The sequence below is a fragment of the Lissotriton helveticus genome, chromosome 4_1 (genome assembly GCF_964261635.1).
Source record: "Lissotriton helveticus chromosome 4_1, aLisHel1.1, whole genome shotgun sequence".
Taxonomy (NCBI): domain Eukaryota; kingdom Metazoa; phylum Chordata; class Amphibia; order Caudata; family Salamandridae; genus Lissotriton; species Lissotriton helveticus.
This window is the reverse complement of record NC_136063.1, coordinates 1,633,468,382-1,633,483,755: the sequence shown is the minus strand read 5'-3', so window position 1 is coordinate 1,633,483,755 and position 15,374 is coordinate 1,633,468,382. Positions and strand designations below refer to the sequence as shown.

General features: G+C 44.7%; 1 protein-coding gene across 1 annotated transcript in view; it reads left to right on the top strand.

Annotated features, from left to right (window-relative positions):
• The window catches only part of MLH1 (mutL homolog 1), a 440,315-nt gene that overhangs the window by 68,647 nt on the left and 356,294 nt on the right, over positions 1–15,374 (top strand). Inside the window, exon 5 of the mRNA XM_078685874.1 lies at positions 676–748. Coding sequence (XP_078542000.1) covers positions 676–748 — 73 coding nt within the window. The remainder of the gene's footprint in view (positions 1–675; positions 749–15,374) is intronic.

Sequence of the window (15,374 nt, the reverse complement as noted above, 5' to 3'; positions counted from 1 at the left end):
TTCTGCAAAACAAAAAATAATGCTGACTGGATGCTATGTTTTATCAGGCGGCATTTAAGCTTTGAGTGTACTCCCTGTACGAATCAGTAATTTAACATAACTACCTCCGATGACATAGCGGTTAACTCTAAATCCGATGGGCAATCCTAGGCGAGGATGACTGAAGCCTCTACTGCACTGGCACACCACCCAAAAAGCTCTAATTGAGCTCCTTGGTCTCCAGAATCTCACATTGGCTCATTCCAGGTCACTGACTTTAAGCATACAACATGTTTAATAGTAGGATGCCAACAGCAGAAAGAAGGGTTGTCCTCCAGATGCTTGAATGTCCCTACTAGATACAATCAAAGATACGATCTTCTTAAATTTCAAGCTCCATTTTTTAAGATAGTCTGCTTTATATAATGTTGGGGTGAGGAGCAGTATGGTATGTCTCAGTCCCCATTGAGGTATCCATTCTCACCAGAAAACATGGTTTTCCAGCAACAAGATATTTGTATTTTGGAAACACTATATTAATGTGATAATTTAATTAAAAGATCCTTAAATCTTCCAATGAATTTATGAATGAGTGCATTTTAAAGGTTCAATGATGGCTCTATTTTATTATTCTGGATATAGGTCATTGAATCATTTTGAGTATGTTAATGATATTTTCCATTAATTCCCTGTTAGAGCAAGTTACTCCGATGGAAAACTAAAAGGCCCGCCCAAACCCTGTGCAGGAAATCAAGGAACTCAGATAACTGTAAGATTGTCAAAATGTCCCAATTTCTGTGCGTTTGCTTCTCTTTCTGTTTGTTTCTGCTTGTCATCATTTTAGTCAAAGGTTTTTGGTGGAGGGAGCGGATAAGCATCAGGCATGTGTGAATGTCTGAAGTAGATTTTTTCGATTATTGGGTCTGGACCAAAAGGCAAGGCTCATTACACTGACCTACACAGAATCACTGCAGACAACTGTAAATGAAATTTTGAGCTACTGATCTGCTTGGTTACTTCCCTCTGCACCCAATTTTCACTCAATGCTCCCTTGCAGAACCAATGTTTAAGGCCATTGTGTTTAGGTTGCCGGGTAAAGTTACCACCTTTTTATAATTCAGAATGCTCCATGGCCTATTCCTGGTGCCTCCTTCCCTCTGGTGCAGCAGAGAATGACCTTGCATTGTCCAGTATTCACAGGCAGTTGTTGGTGCCACCTCTTATCTACTAAGGTCTGAGTTAAAAGCGACTCTTTCTCTCTCTCTTTCTCTCTTCCTTTCTTGATCTTCTTGACATTTTTCTCTTTATTCCCCTCTCTCACTCTGTACCTCTCTCTCTCCCCTCCCACGTTCATGCTCTCTCAGTTTCTCGGTTTCCTTCTTTCTCTCTCTCTCTCTCTCTCTCTCTCTCTCTCTCTCTCTCTCTTTCTCTGTTAGAAGAATGCAAGATTTAGTTTCAGGTATCTTCAAGCATTTCACAGTGGGTGAAGGTCTCCTCCTGCAAGGACAAAGACTAATTACTGCTCAGCCTACACTTAGAGAGCACTTGAAAAGTTGTAACCTCCAAGAGGGCTCTGTGTTGCGGTAGGATGGGTCCGCAGTACTTTATTGGTGATTTCTGGATTTTTTTATTAGGTGAAGATATCCACTTAGAAAGAACTGGATTTTGGTAATTTACTCTTTCTGGGACTCCTTTATTAAATTGGTGCTCTGCCACCTCGGGATCAGTCTGGGATTTTTACTAGTCAGTCAGGACTGAGATCTTGAAGTGCTCCTTTCAGAAAAAAACTGAAGAACTAAGCAATGTAGATAATAACCCTGATTTTTTCAGTTTAATGTTTTGATTGCATTTTTCAATGTACAAATGAGAAGAAAGAGGAAATACAGGTCAATCATTATCCCAACAATGAATCATAAAATCCCCTAAGTGCAGAATATAAATGGCCCGTGTAAATAAGACGCGTTGAGGAGTAATTGAGGGGGTGAAGTAATGTTCCACTTTGGAGGGGCCAATGCAAAGAGATGTAAGAGACTGATATATGTAGTGGTATTGGAGCTACATCAGCAGAAGTAAAGTAGTCAAGGCAGAGTTTTTGGGGGCATAATGTAGTACAACTGCCAAACAGTGTAGAATCAGGACGCTAACAATAAGTGGGGAAATCGGGAATGGGAGGAGAGGGCAGGGTAGCTGGAAAGGTGAGTCCCCAATGCTTTGAGGGCTCTATGCCACCATAGAAGTCTTCTATCACCTAGGAGGGAAAAAGGAGAGAAAAATTACTACCTGAGGGTGAGGGTCTCAATCGGATTATCATTGTCCCCAGAACATTCCTATCAGGGCAAAGCTGTGGTGTCCACAGAGGGAGGTGGGCCAGGACTAGTAGCTGTGAATGAGGAGTCGGCGGAGTCCAGAGGATGAGTCACTAGGGCAACAAAAGTTCCTATTCAAGGGCTATAGGATGGTAGCGCAGACCCCTTGCTTCCTTTCGATGAATTGCTGTCACCTTGGCCATCACCCATTTGATAAGGGTGTGAATGCAATCTTCCCAGGATACGGGTGATTTGCGTTTCCATCTCATAGTAATGGGTCATTTGGTCACAAAAAGGGTTGGATCCAAAAAGTGGGTCGCCGTTTCTGAGGATGTTTAAGAATATCTAGGGCGCATATCTCCCAGGAGTTAGTTCCCAATGGGCCAGTGACTTCTTCCAGACATTGCAATACCGCTTCCCAAAAAGGATGGATCAGTTTGCAGGCAGATAGCATATGCCATAGTCCCGCAGCTGGGGTGTTGCACTTTGCACATGTGTGTGGGGATCCCAGCAAAATTCTAGAGATCTCCTGGGGTGAGAGATAGTCCATATGCAGAACATAGAACTGGATTAGCTTAAGGCTGGCGTTCCTGGAATCCTTCCTCGGGTAAGTCTGTGCCTTAGCCTACTCCTTCTTGTGTAGAACTCTGCCGAAGTCTTCCTCCCATGCTTCCTCCACATCTGGGGGGGGAGAGAAGGGGTGAGAGGAGGAGAGCGGACAACAAACTTAACATCTATGGAAGGGGCAAGGGACGGGAAGGAGAACTGGAGAAGCAAGTTATTGAATTGGACTGCAGAGGAGGCAGCACTGTGGGGAAAGGAAGGTGGGCATCAAGAAGAGGGACCCACCACAAGGGCGTGAGTATCCTCCATCACCTAAGCTGACGTAAAAGGCTAGAGGGTGACCTCCTTCCACTCTTTCACTTAGTCAAATAGGTGGAGAGCATGAAATGGAAGCAGTTGGAAGCATAGATGTTCAAGTCTAGACATGAAAACAATAACGCGCTGCCAAAGGCCCATACATTTTTTGTCGAAGTTAGCTAATTTGTGGGTCAGTTGTTCCAGTGCTAAGGTGTGCCAAAGATTCTTGTGCCAGGAGGCTATTGGAGGAGCGTTAGGGGACTTCCAGGGTAGCACAATCAGCTGTTTCGCTGTACCAGTCATTTTTTGTCCGGAACCACTGGCACTTAGTTTGAGTGCCAGAAGCCACTTTTCAGTCTTGTTTGTATGTAAGACCCAGAGTTGAACCCTCAGGATAGCTATTTGCCTCTTGGTGCGTTTCGTGGGGAGTTGCTTGTCTGTATGTTCAAGGGATCTGATCTTCGTGAGATTGGCATGTATTAGGCAGGCTTCGCGGGCCCTGGCTTTGGAAATGGAGGATATAACTCAGCAGAATGTGGCTTTGAAGCTGTCCCCCAGTGTGTGAAGGGGAGTATTCAGGAGTGCCTGGAGTTTAAAGTATTTATCAGTGGCTTCTTTAACAGAAGCCATGTCTACTGGATCCCGAAGAAGATGGGGAAGGAGTCGCCAACGCGGAGGGGCACGGTGGACATCAGGGCATTGTGTCCAAGTGAGTTCTATATGTGCGTGGTCTGATATTGAGATTTCTGATATTCATCCGGATTCCAAGCATCTAACGGGGGAGTGGGAAATGAAGAGGTAGCCGGTGCGGGAATAAGAGAGGTGTACATGGCAGTAAAAAGAGTAATTTCACACGTCAGGGTGGTGGTAGTGTCAATTAGTCCTGCTTCAATTAACTCCCTTCTGAGCAGTCCTGACATGGCTTTTGCTCCTTGGATGTATGTTGTGCTTATGCCAAGGTCAGGATCCCATAACAGATTAAAATCCCCCCCCCCCCCCCACGAGGCCCCCTCCCACACTGCCCAGTTGGTTCTTGAGTACTTATGGGAGGAATGCATCTTGTGCCTGATTAAGGATGTAGGTATTAAGGAATGCCAAGGTGTCTCTGTTTCTCCAAACCGTTAGTGCTAGGTATTGCCCATCTGGGCCCCTAGAGAGTTTCATTACTCTGGAGTATAAACCCTGTTTGAAGAGAAATAGCAACCTCCAATGTCTTAGTGTTTGTGTAAGCCCGGTGTTGACAGTGGTATTTAGGGGGAAGTATGTGGTAGCAGTCTTCCCTGAGAAGATGTGTCTCCTGTAAATAGATTACATTGGGATCATGCTGTAGCAGATACCTCCATACCTGGCGGTGCTTATTGGGAGAGTTGAGCCCCCAATGTTTAGAGAGAGGAGTTTAATAGCAGCAGTGAGTGTGTGTGGGAGTAGAGCAAAGCTGTGTGAGTGTGAACACCTACCTAGGTCCTGGCTCTGCTGCCAGTAAATAAAAACCCCACAATGAAATGCCTACTAAGGCAGGGGGATCGTTGGGAGACTTACAAGGGAGGGGAGAAGTGTTTGAAAAACTAAGGGGCCAACAGTGTCAACCATGGGGACCACTCCATCCAGAGAGGAGTCGGAGGGACCACCCCAATCTCTTCAGTGGTGCAACCCTCAATGGAGAATGACCCAGTAAAGGGGGAAATGGGCCAGTCAGTTCACCAGTAAAAAAACAATATGTAGGAGTAAGGAATGGTTAGTTAGAGCAAACAATACTCAAGACTAGTTGGGTCCGGCTCCAGTCCGTGGGCCCAGCGGTGAAGCAGAAAGGCTGTCGTGTAATTTGTATGGCACGTCGCATGGATGAGCCTGGTCTTTAGCTGAGACCAGTGGGGTCAGTGGTCATCAGTCGAGTTAGAGAGTTCCTGTTTCATGTTGCGGAGATGGGCGATGATCTCTCTTTTGGCATGGCAAGAGACTGCGGCCACAGTGCCATGACTAGAGGATTTACCCCAGACAGTCCTCGAGGTAGGCCTCCAGTTGCTGGAGTCTCTGGATGGGATTGGGCAGGAGGAAGGCCCTCCTTCCGGCAAGTTGAGTGTGCATTTTACTCACTGTAGTGAGCGAATTGTCTGTTTCTTGCAGTTCCACTATAAAAGTAGGCCAAAGGGCTGAGTCCACTGATAAATGGTGCCTTGTTCCATTGGTTTGAAATCTCACATTTTTTGAGTGTCAATGGGGAGAGGTCTTGATACATTTGCATTGTATGGCTGCAGAAGACAAGGTCCGCCTTCATCCGTGCTGCCATGAGGATGGCCTCCTTTTCCTTGAAGTTGACTCTGGTCAGGATATCGGGGAGGGCGTCCAGGCGGATTGCCGAAGGTGCCACCTCTGTGCTCTGTCCAGGATTAGGAGTTGGCCTTCTTTGCGTCCCCCCCCACCCACATGGTAGTGATGAGGTTTCAGGTGAATGTCATCTCCCTCAGCACCACATGGGATCCCCCTCATACAAAGGGTGTTGCAACATCCATGATTTTTTAAGGCCTTAATTTCTCCGGTTTTGCCTAGAAGTCTATGTTTTGTGCCTCTAGGGCGTTCACACGTTTCCACAGCGATTTCTGCTCAGAAGCCCATGGTGCGCTCATTGTCATCCACTCTGTCAAACACAGCTGTCGTGTCCCTATGCAAGTCATTGAGACAACTTTTAAAATAACTTCTGGGCCGTTTCACTAAGAAATCATTTGATGTAGTACTGAATGATAGTAGAGCTTAGGGATGGTGTGGCAGTCTGTGGGGGTGCCTAAGTTTTATTGCTCGTGGTTGTTGCAGTTGGCTTGAACCAGAGAGAGATCACCAAACAAACTATCTTTGGCGGTCTTAACCCGAATCATAGTGAGTGGATGGTCAGCCTCGGTCAGTCCAGTTAGCCAGATAGACAGGAGTGTCGCCGCAGCGGGTGGGCTAAAGTTCGATGTAGAGACGGTCACCAGAGGGAGAAAAGCTCCACCTTGAGAAGTCAATCTAGGGCTTCATTGTGAGGATCCTGAAGTTCAGGGGAGGTCTGGATAGTCTTTGGCGGATCACGCCACTGGTGTGCACAGGACCTCCTCATGCCCACAAAAGTGTAGGCGGGATAGCCCCCAGGCACGGCAGGGAAAGTGGGGCCCAGTATTTGCTATGCTCAAGGTTTCTCCAGCGTCGTAGCTTAATGTCCACCCGAAGCTCACTGACACATGTGGAAGCTGTAGTAGGTGGGGGTGTGGTAATCAGGATAGTCCACAATGTTGGGCAGCTGGGGCACCTTCCCTCCTGCCTCTGAGTACCCGAGTAGAAAGCACGACAGCCTACGAGTCCCTAGGGCTCCTGAACACCCCACCCCCGGGCTCTTCAAAAGCAGTGTTAGGCGCTCACCCTTCCGCCACTGTCGCTTCAGCTCCACAGCTTCTTCTCCACATGCCGTGATAGCGTGGGGCACGCCCAGGTTGTAAGGGTCCTCCGGGCCTGACAGCAACCCCCATGCAGTTATGGGCAGTCAGGGGCCCGCGCCAGCAGAGGTCGGTTGCAGCAATGCCTACTAGGACAATGGCCCGCAACAGGGTAGCTCAGTGCTGACCCCAGCCAAACGTTCCAGGCGAGCGTTTCAGGCCTCCACACCACTCCGCAGAACGTGATACTGTACAGTTTTTAAGGCCCCCCAGGCTCGAGCGGTTGCAAGGGTGATTTCAGGCGCCAGGGCAAGGCCATCTCCGTAGGTTCAACCTCAAGCCTCATGAAGGAGTGAACAGGCCCGGGCCTCCTCCAGACACTGCGGGCCAGTCACAGGGGCTGCTTTGCCCAGTCCGGGACTGCCCTGAGGCTGTGGACGCGCTGCAGGAGGCTTCTTTCCTGGATCGGCCAAGAAGTGACGCCACAGCCGTTAGACAAGATGGCGCCTCCCCTCTGGAGCGGGCCACGTGGAGGATCAGCCGAGCTTGAGTCGATGTTGGGGGCACTCTGGATGGTCGTTCACGCCCGAGCCCGATTCCACATTTTGAAAGCATAACCGGATGGTGACAGGTCCTGCAATAGTACCCTTTAAATGCGTTAAGGTCCCAGGGGAACCTGAAGCTCAGACGAGTTGCGTCTCACTCCATTTCCAGTCAGGCCACGCATCCGGGTTTGCATTTATAAAGTCCCGGCAAGTCAACTGATCAACCTAACACTGTCACCTGTCAAGTATTCAAGGCCTGGAGAAGTTGGTGGATGGCTGGCTTCTCGTCCTGAACCCTCTAAAGGTTACAGAGCTAGTCTGTCAATGTGGCATATGATAGGAATTGGCCTTCAGGGAGGTTAAATTGATCTACCAGGGCGAAGAAGGAAAAAAGCTCCCCCAGGGTGCTGATTCCAGCTCTGGTCCAAAGGGTGAGGTCCTGGCCAGTACAGCAACCGCGGCGGTACCGCAGGCCCAGTAAAGGGATAGCAGGTACATAAGGGAACATGGGACGAGTAAGGTGTAATTCCCTGCCGAGGAAGGTAAGTGCCACCAGACTAAGCGTGGAGAGTCTGGTTTGGGCTGGGTCCCTAAGAGTACTAGCATTGGGAGTGATGCCTGGGAGAGTGGGCGAGTAACCGCACCGGTGTCCTCTAGAAAACGACCCAAGAACCAGTATAAGACCTTTGTATTTGGGAGCCACATAATAGTATTCAAAATTGGGACCTGATGCCTCTCTGATATTGGTGGGAGGATGAGGAGGGAGGTGTTGCAGTCTCACAATGGCCACGTCGCTAGAGTTGTGCCATAAGAGGTCTCCAATGAGGCCATGCAATCCCCCAAAAAATGCATGTGGAAGAATGATGGGAAGGTTCACAAAGTAGTAAAGAAGAAGAAGGAGGAGCATCACATCTTAGAGACGGTTATTCTGCCAGTGACACTGACGAAAGCGGCAACGCCGAAACGCGTTTGTTGACACGATATCTGGAGCGCTGTAATAAATATGGCAATGAAAACTACGTGAAAGTGCGTAATCCAACCCTACTCCTCACAGAAAAGGGCACGCATGCGAAGAGTGCTGGGTTAAAAGGCATTTATTTCATTGAGCCTCCTCCGACCCAATAGCACAGAGAGAACGCGTTTTCGGCTGTCACAGCAGCCTTCGTCAGTCTGGTAAGCGCCATTTTGTTAAAACCATATATAGTCTACATAATGCATAGACACAGAAAACATACTGCTTTCATTTTTGGAAATGTAAAAAGACATACTCACAGAAAACACGAGCCCTCATATATAAACACAAATAAATGAAAATTATATGTGTAATGTGCAAAAAGGATGGTCAAAAAAGTAAATTTAAAAATAACATCAACATGTAATCATGGTGGTCTAAATACATAGTGTCTGATGCAATGATATGCACCTATAACCTGCATAATGCGTCTATGAACCCACCCTAATTGCCTGAGGTCTTCACTCGTGGTTCACATGCTTTTAAAGTCTCTTAAATCATCATTTTTAGGCGCGTGAAATGTAATTAAAACAATCTGATGAATTGCGCGATTATAGTGCAACAAAATAATTGAAGTAAATATGATTGAATATCCCTTTGATCAGATATGGAGGCCAGTCAAAGCACTACGGGCGGCTAATGTGAGGATGTGGTACGGCATGCGCTGATCTAATGGGTCATGCAGAAGTGTCTAATTAATAATATACATCAACACAGTAATTGTGGTTAAAAAACGCCCCTGCAGTCCCTTATTTACACAGCAAAAACTTCACAGGACTGCACGTCCCACAATGCCGCATTTCAGTTGTATGGAAGCTGTGACAAATGCCAGTCAGTCTGAAGCCTCGGAACCAATAGTGCGTTCACATGGTCCCTTGAAAACCTCGCCTCCCCGTCGAGCAGGCAATTGGCATTGTTCCTCGCTTGACTGGCATATGCAAACACAACCTCAGCTATATATATATTCACAGAAAAAACCATAGGTTATAGACCATATATAGTTAGGAATTAGCATTTACAAAACCTTGAAAATTCACTGAAAAAACCACAGGTTATAGACCATATATAGTTAGGAATTAGCATTTAGAAAACCTTATTTTACTCACACAAAACCCTTGAAATTCCATATATAGTTAGTTGCACTAACTATATATCGTGCACCCGCAATCCACTGCTGATGATGTCACATATTACATCATTCATGACATGGTCAGTGACATCACTGATGACATCACTGATGACATCTCAAATGACATCACTGATGACATAACTGATAACAACATCCAGTGATTTTTTGTTTCTATAAAGTTTAAATATGTCTTACATATTGAAGAATGAGTGGATGTGTAAGTGTCTGGACGAAGAATTTAGTAGGTGCATGACTGACTGTATGAGTGAGTGATTAAATGTGTCTCACTGACTGCATGGGTTAGTGACTAAACTGTCTTAATTTGTGCATCATTATGTCTGTTGTTCTGTAAACTGCTGCATGTGTTGATCAGTAGCTATATGAGTAACTATATGGGTTATTGATTGATTGCCCAAGTATTTGTATGGGAGACTGAGTGTGTGTGTGGCTAGCTGGGAGGTGTGTGACTCTGTGCAGATCAATCTGTTCTTGTATCAATGATTGTATAAGAAGGTAAGTATGTGTTAGTATATGTTTGAAAATGTAAGGTGCTCTATGTTTAACTGTATAGACAAGAAAATGGAAGTGTCATTGATTCTTTACAGGACTGACTAGGTGTGTGAGTAACTCCATGGATGAGTGGCAGACTGTGAGTGTCTGTATAGGTGTATGAGTGCATATGATAGTGTTGTAAAGATGAGTGATTGTATGTATGAATGATTGTATGGGTGAATGAGTGAAGGTGTGTGTAGACGTAGCAATCAGTGAGTGCGTATGTAGTAACTAGTATTGGTGTGTCAATGGTTTCAAAAATTATACTCACTTTTTAACACTGGGTGAAACAGGTTATATTAAAATGTGAGGAGATGCATTGTATTGTCACATGAATGATATCATCAGTGATGTGGTCATTGATGTCAAATGAGATGTCATCAGTGATGTCATCAGTGATGTCATTTGAGATGTCATCAGTGATGTCATCAGTGATGTCACTGACCATGTCATGAATGATGTAATATGTGACATCATCAGCAGTGGATTGCGGGTGCACGATATATAGTTAGTGCAACTAACTATATATGGAATTTCAATGGTTTTGTGTGAGTAAAATAAGGTTTTCTAAATGCTAATTCCTAACTATATATGGTCTATAACCTGTGGTTTTTTCAGTGAATTTTCAAGGTTTTGTAAATGCTAATTCCTAACTATATATGGTCTATAACCTATGGTTTTTTCTGTGAATTTCATTGGTTTTTTAACAGCTAATATCTGTAGCTGTAAAATGTATTCTTCTTTAAATCCAAAAATATATTTTATATGTTTATGAATAATTTTTTTTTTTAATATTTTTTTTTCTTCGTTCCCGCTTCGCGAATCGGGAAGCTTCCCGTTAGCTGACCTTGATGCCGCGAAATAGACCGCGAGCCGGTAAACGTTTCTTTACCGCAAGTGCCGCGTTAGAAAACAACATCGTGACGCCTCCCGTCCGCATGACGTTTCACGTTGTCGCGTGATACGTCATATGACGTGCTACGTTAGCGAACTGGTACGCGAAGCGAGTCGCAAAGCGCAGGTTTCTGGAAGCAAACCGGGAGGCCCTGCAAAGCGCTTAACGTAAACACAGCAAGTCATGTGACTTGGTAATAACACTTTTCATTGGTTCATTTCACTTTTGGTTTCCTAATGATGTAAGACTAGGTCATATAATCTAAAATGAACACTTTTGATTGGTTGAGAACTCTTGTTTTTCCCAAATGATGAAAATCCCTCCTTCTTTCCTCACTCTGACTTTCATCATTGTGAGAGAAAGACCCTTTGTGATCACTGAGCAATGGCTTCTTTAGTAGCTTCAGCTGGTGCTTCCCCACCACCTCCACCACATCCAAGGAAGAGTGGACCACCTGCTCAAGTTATAATTCAACAAGAAGAAGAAGAAGAGGAACAGGACGACGAGCACGAAGAGAGGCAGTTTTTGCCTGAGCAGCCCAGGACGTCTCACCGGAAAGAAAACTTCATTTGGCAATTTTTTAAAATTCCCAAAGGTCAGAAAAAAGTAAATGCAAGATACGTAACTTGCCTTATATGTCAAGATAGACTGTCCAGAGGAACCGAGAAAAAATACAGTTTCGGAAACTACACAATGCATCGCCATATGACTAGGTGGCATCCTAACAACTACAGTGCTGCACAGTTTCGGAACGACCTAGATAATCTCCCTATTATGGCCAGAAAATCTGTTGTACCGGAAGTAACGGGACCAGAGGGCAGGGAGATGGTGCCAAATATACAAATGAAATTTGGTGAAGTAAAACACACCTGCGTATTTTGCGATGGATTCATTTCCTACGGAGAAAAAAGCATCACTCTGATCAACAGAGCTATTGACTATCATATGCAAGTTTGTACGAAACGCCCAAAATAATAAATACTTCTTTTTTTGTTTTGTTGCTCCTGTTGAGCCCTTTACAATGAATCGTTTTCATTGCCCCCTCCAAGAAAAACCCAAAAAAATATAAAACTTCCGAAAAATTCAAAAAAAGTAAAAAAATGTTCCGAAAAATAATAAAAAAAATATAAAACAACAAAAACAATAAAAAAAAAAGTTCTTTTCAGAACTACCTCCCCGTTATTAAAAAATTGGTACAATATTTGGAACTGTGCCAACCTCTATTTCTCTTAGTTCGCTTCCCAGTTCGCTCGCCGGTACGCGAACTAGAAGCGAACCAAAAACAGTAAGTATAAGGGAAGGAAACAGACACTTATGTTAAAAGAAAGACAGCTATAGGGGAGTAAACTAGAGATACTATTACCCGTAATCCACTGCTGATGATGTCACATATTACATCATTCATGACATGCTCAGTGACATCATCAGCAGAGGATTGCGGGTTTTTTGGCAACGTGCCTTATCCACGGTTTAATAACGCTGCCTTTTGCTTTATATAAGTTTTCAAATTGTATGAAATATATACCAATAGGTCGTTATGAACCTTTAGGTAGTGCTTTTCTTCATGAGGTCTGGTCGCTTCCATACACATACAGATGTTTCAAAGATGATCAAGAAGTTTATCTGAATGGAGAGGAATGCACTGAGACGCCAGATCATTCACTAATGTGTAGGCACATACAGTTACACGGTTCATGCAACAAACACCGACCAAATATGGCTTGCGTGTTGCAAGGCACGCCAGTTCCTGCTATCATCCCCACGTTCAAGTTGTTGGAAAATGGTAGTTATTTGATGCTCAATAATGAAGATTGTTCTGAGTTAATTGAAAAGGGTCTGCACCTCTGTACGGGTGTTCGCTATGTGAAGCACGAAAGTTCACGGGCCGAACTCAAGGCCACCTCTCTCTGAGACAAAAGAGCTCTTATTCTTGCCATGCCGTTGAAATCTGTCCCAAGGTTGGTATTTGTGGCCAGATTGAAAACTCCCTATGTTCATGTGTGGGAGGAAATTGAACATTTCTGCAGCAAATAACCCGTTCACTTACTGTTACGATAAAAGGAATACTTTTAATTCAGATTTGCCTTTCAATTTCAGCAAGATGGTTCCGACTATCTTTAACGCATCCTCCACAAAGACCCTGGCGCACTTTTTTAAAGTTGTTACCAGTGGTCTCGTGACTTCATTTGAGAAAATCTTTGGAGTCATCCCTGCTTCCTTTCATTCCATTTTCTCCACTCCGGTTCGTGGATTGGCATTTTTACTTGCATTACCAGCGGATGCTCTTGTGCTTTTTTACATTTTTAAATATGGATGTCCCTCCTATGCAACCTCCCACCCTGCAGCTGCTGACACTGTTCCGCAATCGCATGCTAGAATATTATGGCACAATGCCGTTGGCGATATTAAGCACGGCATATGGATTATCTTTTCGATTCTCCTACTTCACCTGTGTCCAGCCTGTATTTCACTGCCTGACCTGTGATTTCGATTGGGCCATTGATTTGTGTCTCTGCGGACCTGTTTCTCCTGACGTCGACTTTAATCAGCTGATGACTCCTATCATTACTCACGAGTTGGTTTGTCCTGGCGAAAGGATTATGGCTGTGGCATTGATGCATGGACTACTTGGTCCCTGGAATTTACTGGCGGCAGCACAGTCTTTCTTGGAACAGAGCTTTCTTGAAAACCCACCGAGCTGTCCTCTGATGGTGATAGAGGATCCGGTGCTGGGAGAGCACGTATGTTCTTTTCCGCTTTTAAATTGGATGGCTGAACTGTTTTCGGATGAAGACGGTGACTTCCTATTGGAGGCTGTTGCAGCTTATTTTGCATACACAGTTATGTCATAGACCTTTTTCATGTTTGATATGCTGAGTACTAGCATTTCATTGACAATTCATTGACTTATTTGTCAAGTTTTTATTATTTACCTTGCCTATTGGCTTAAGACTCGATAAAGTACTTGGCTGTTTTATTTTTCTTTAGCATAAAATTTTCCTAGTTTTTAATACTTTACCTTGCGGACCGTCCACATATAAACTTGCAATCTGCTCTCATGAGATGGCACTTCTATTATCTTATTCAGTTCGTTTCCGGATCATGGGGAGGTGTCATCTAGGTCCTGGATATCTTCACACCGTGTTAAGTTAGCATGGGCTCATTACCGGTTTAAACGCCATTTTTCCTTTTTTGCAACTTCTGCACACGACACTTAGTTGTTGCTTTAGCTTTCCACCTAGTAGTTCATCGTGGTTTACATGAGAATAATATGTTATTGCTCTACTATCTGCTTTGCTTGTTAAACTATATCTGTACAGCGAGTGCTAAAGTTTCAAGAACAACACGATACAGAATTGTTATGAGGTCTGATCTCCACGACTTCATACTCATAACATAAGTGCAACTTCTGCCAATTCTGGGCATGAGGCGAGTTTTATATTGCTTTGCCGAACACACATACACAACAGTTGATGCGGTTCACATGAAGAGAGAGCTGGTGTATGCTGATGTGATTCCTTCAAATCTAAGACACTAAAGTATGGGCACGCCCTAAACCAACACAAAGAGACCTTCTTAGCAAATAATATAATATGTGTATTAGGGAGGGTGAGATATAAGCAGCCGCGGGCCGTGGAGGGAGTTACGGTGAGGCAGGGAGGCGGGGAGGGGGAGAAGCAGGGTGGAGCCCTCTCTACCTTGCCCCTCCCCCTCCCCGCCTCCCTGCCCCACCGTAACTCCCTCCACGGCCCGCGGCTGCTTATAAGTGTTGCTAACTCTTATTCATTTACAGCATGTTAACATACTGTCACCATTCGCTTTTTATGTACTAGTAACTATGCTGGTAATTTTGCTACTGATAATATGTGTACTTCTATTATCTAAGATACTACGCCTGAGAAGACGGCATTAGTAAATAAACATTTCAAATACACATGTGTTCTTCTTAACTCCATGTTCTGGTTTCTAAGAAATATATAACGACCGACTGTTCATGAGTTCCACGTATCCTGAGGTACTATAAGTTCATATTCGGGATTGTCTAAACATTGAGAGTTTGTTATATCCAATGTGACACTGTACCTAGCTTGCTAAGGAGTTTTTGATTACTAACGTGAGTTTTGGGACACCCTAATTCGCCGAGGTTCCAATCCTCTGTCCACAGTTCTGTGTGAGAACAGAAACCCTGCGACAGGGGCACCCCCGACCCTTGCTGGAGCTTCATCACACTTGCGATACAACTCCAGCAATGCGCCACCTTTACGGCACAGATACATCACGCATCTGTGCTGTTTTTGCCCCATGATGCGCCGCATTGTAAATGCAGCACACCATAGGTGACGGAACAGCGGCACAGAATGACTAACACATCCCTGGTGATGCGCCAGTCATCATAAATGTATCCCTATGCTTCTTATCTTGTTAGAGATGAACCGCCATATGTATCATCAAAGTTTTTTGCATTTCCTAAATAGCGAACTTTAAGGAATAAATAGCGATTCTTTACCATTCCTAGTTTGCGATTAGCTATTTGCTAATTACAAATTACCCATTCATTTCCTTCATTTCCATAGGGCGGTTGGACTCACTTTTAGCTCGAACGGCTGAATGGATTTCCACGAAACTTGGCAAAATTGTAGGGACTGGTAGCCCGATGTGCCTTTGCTATGTCTCAAGATATATGCTCCAGT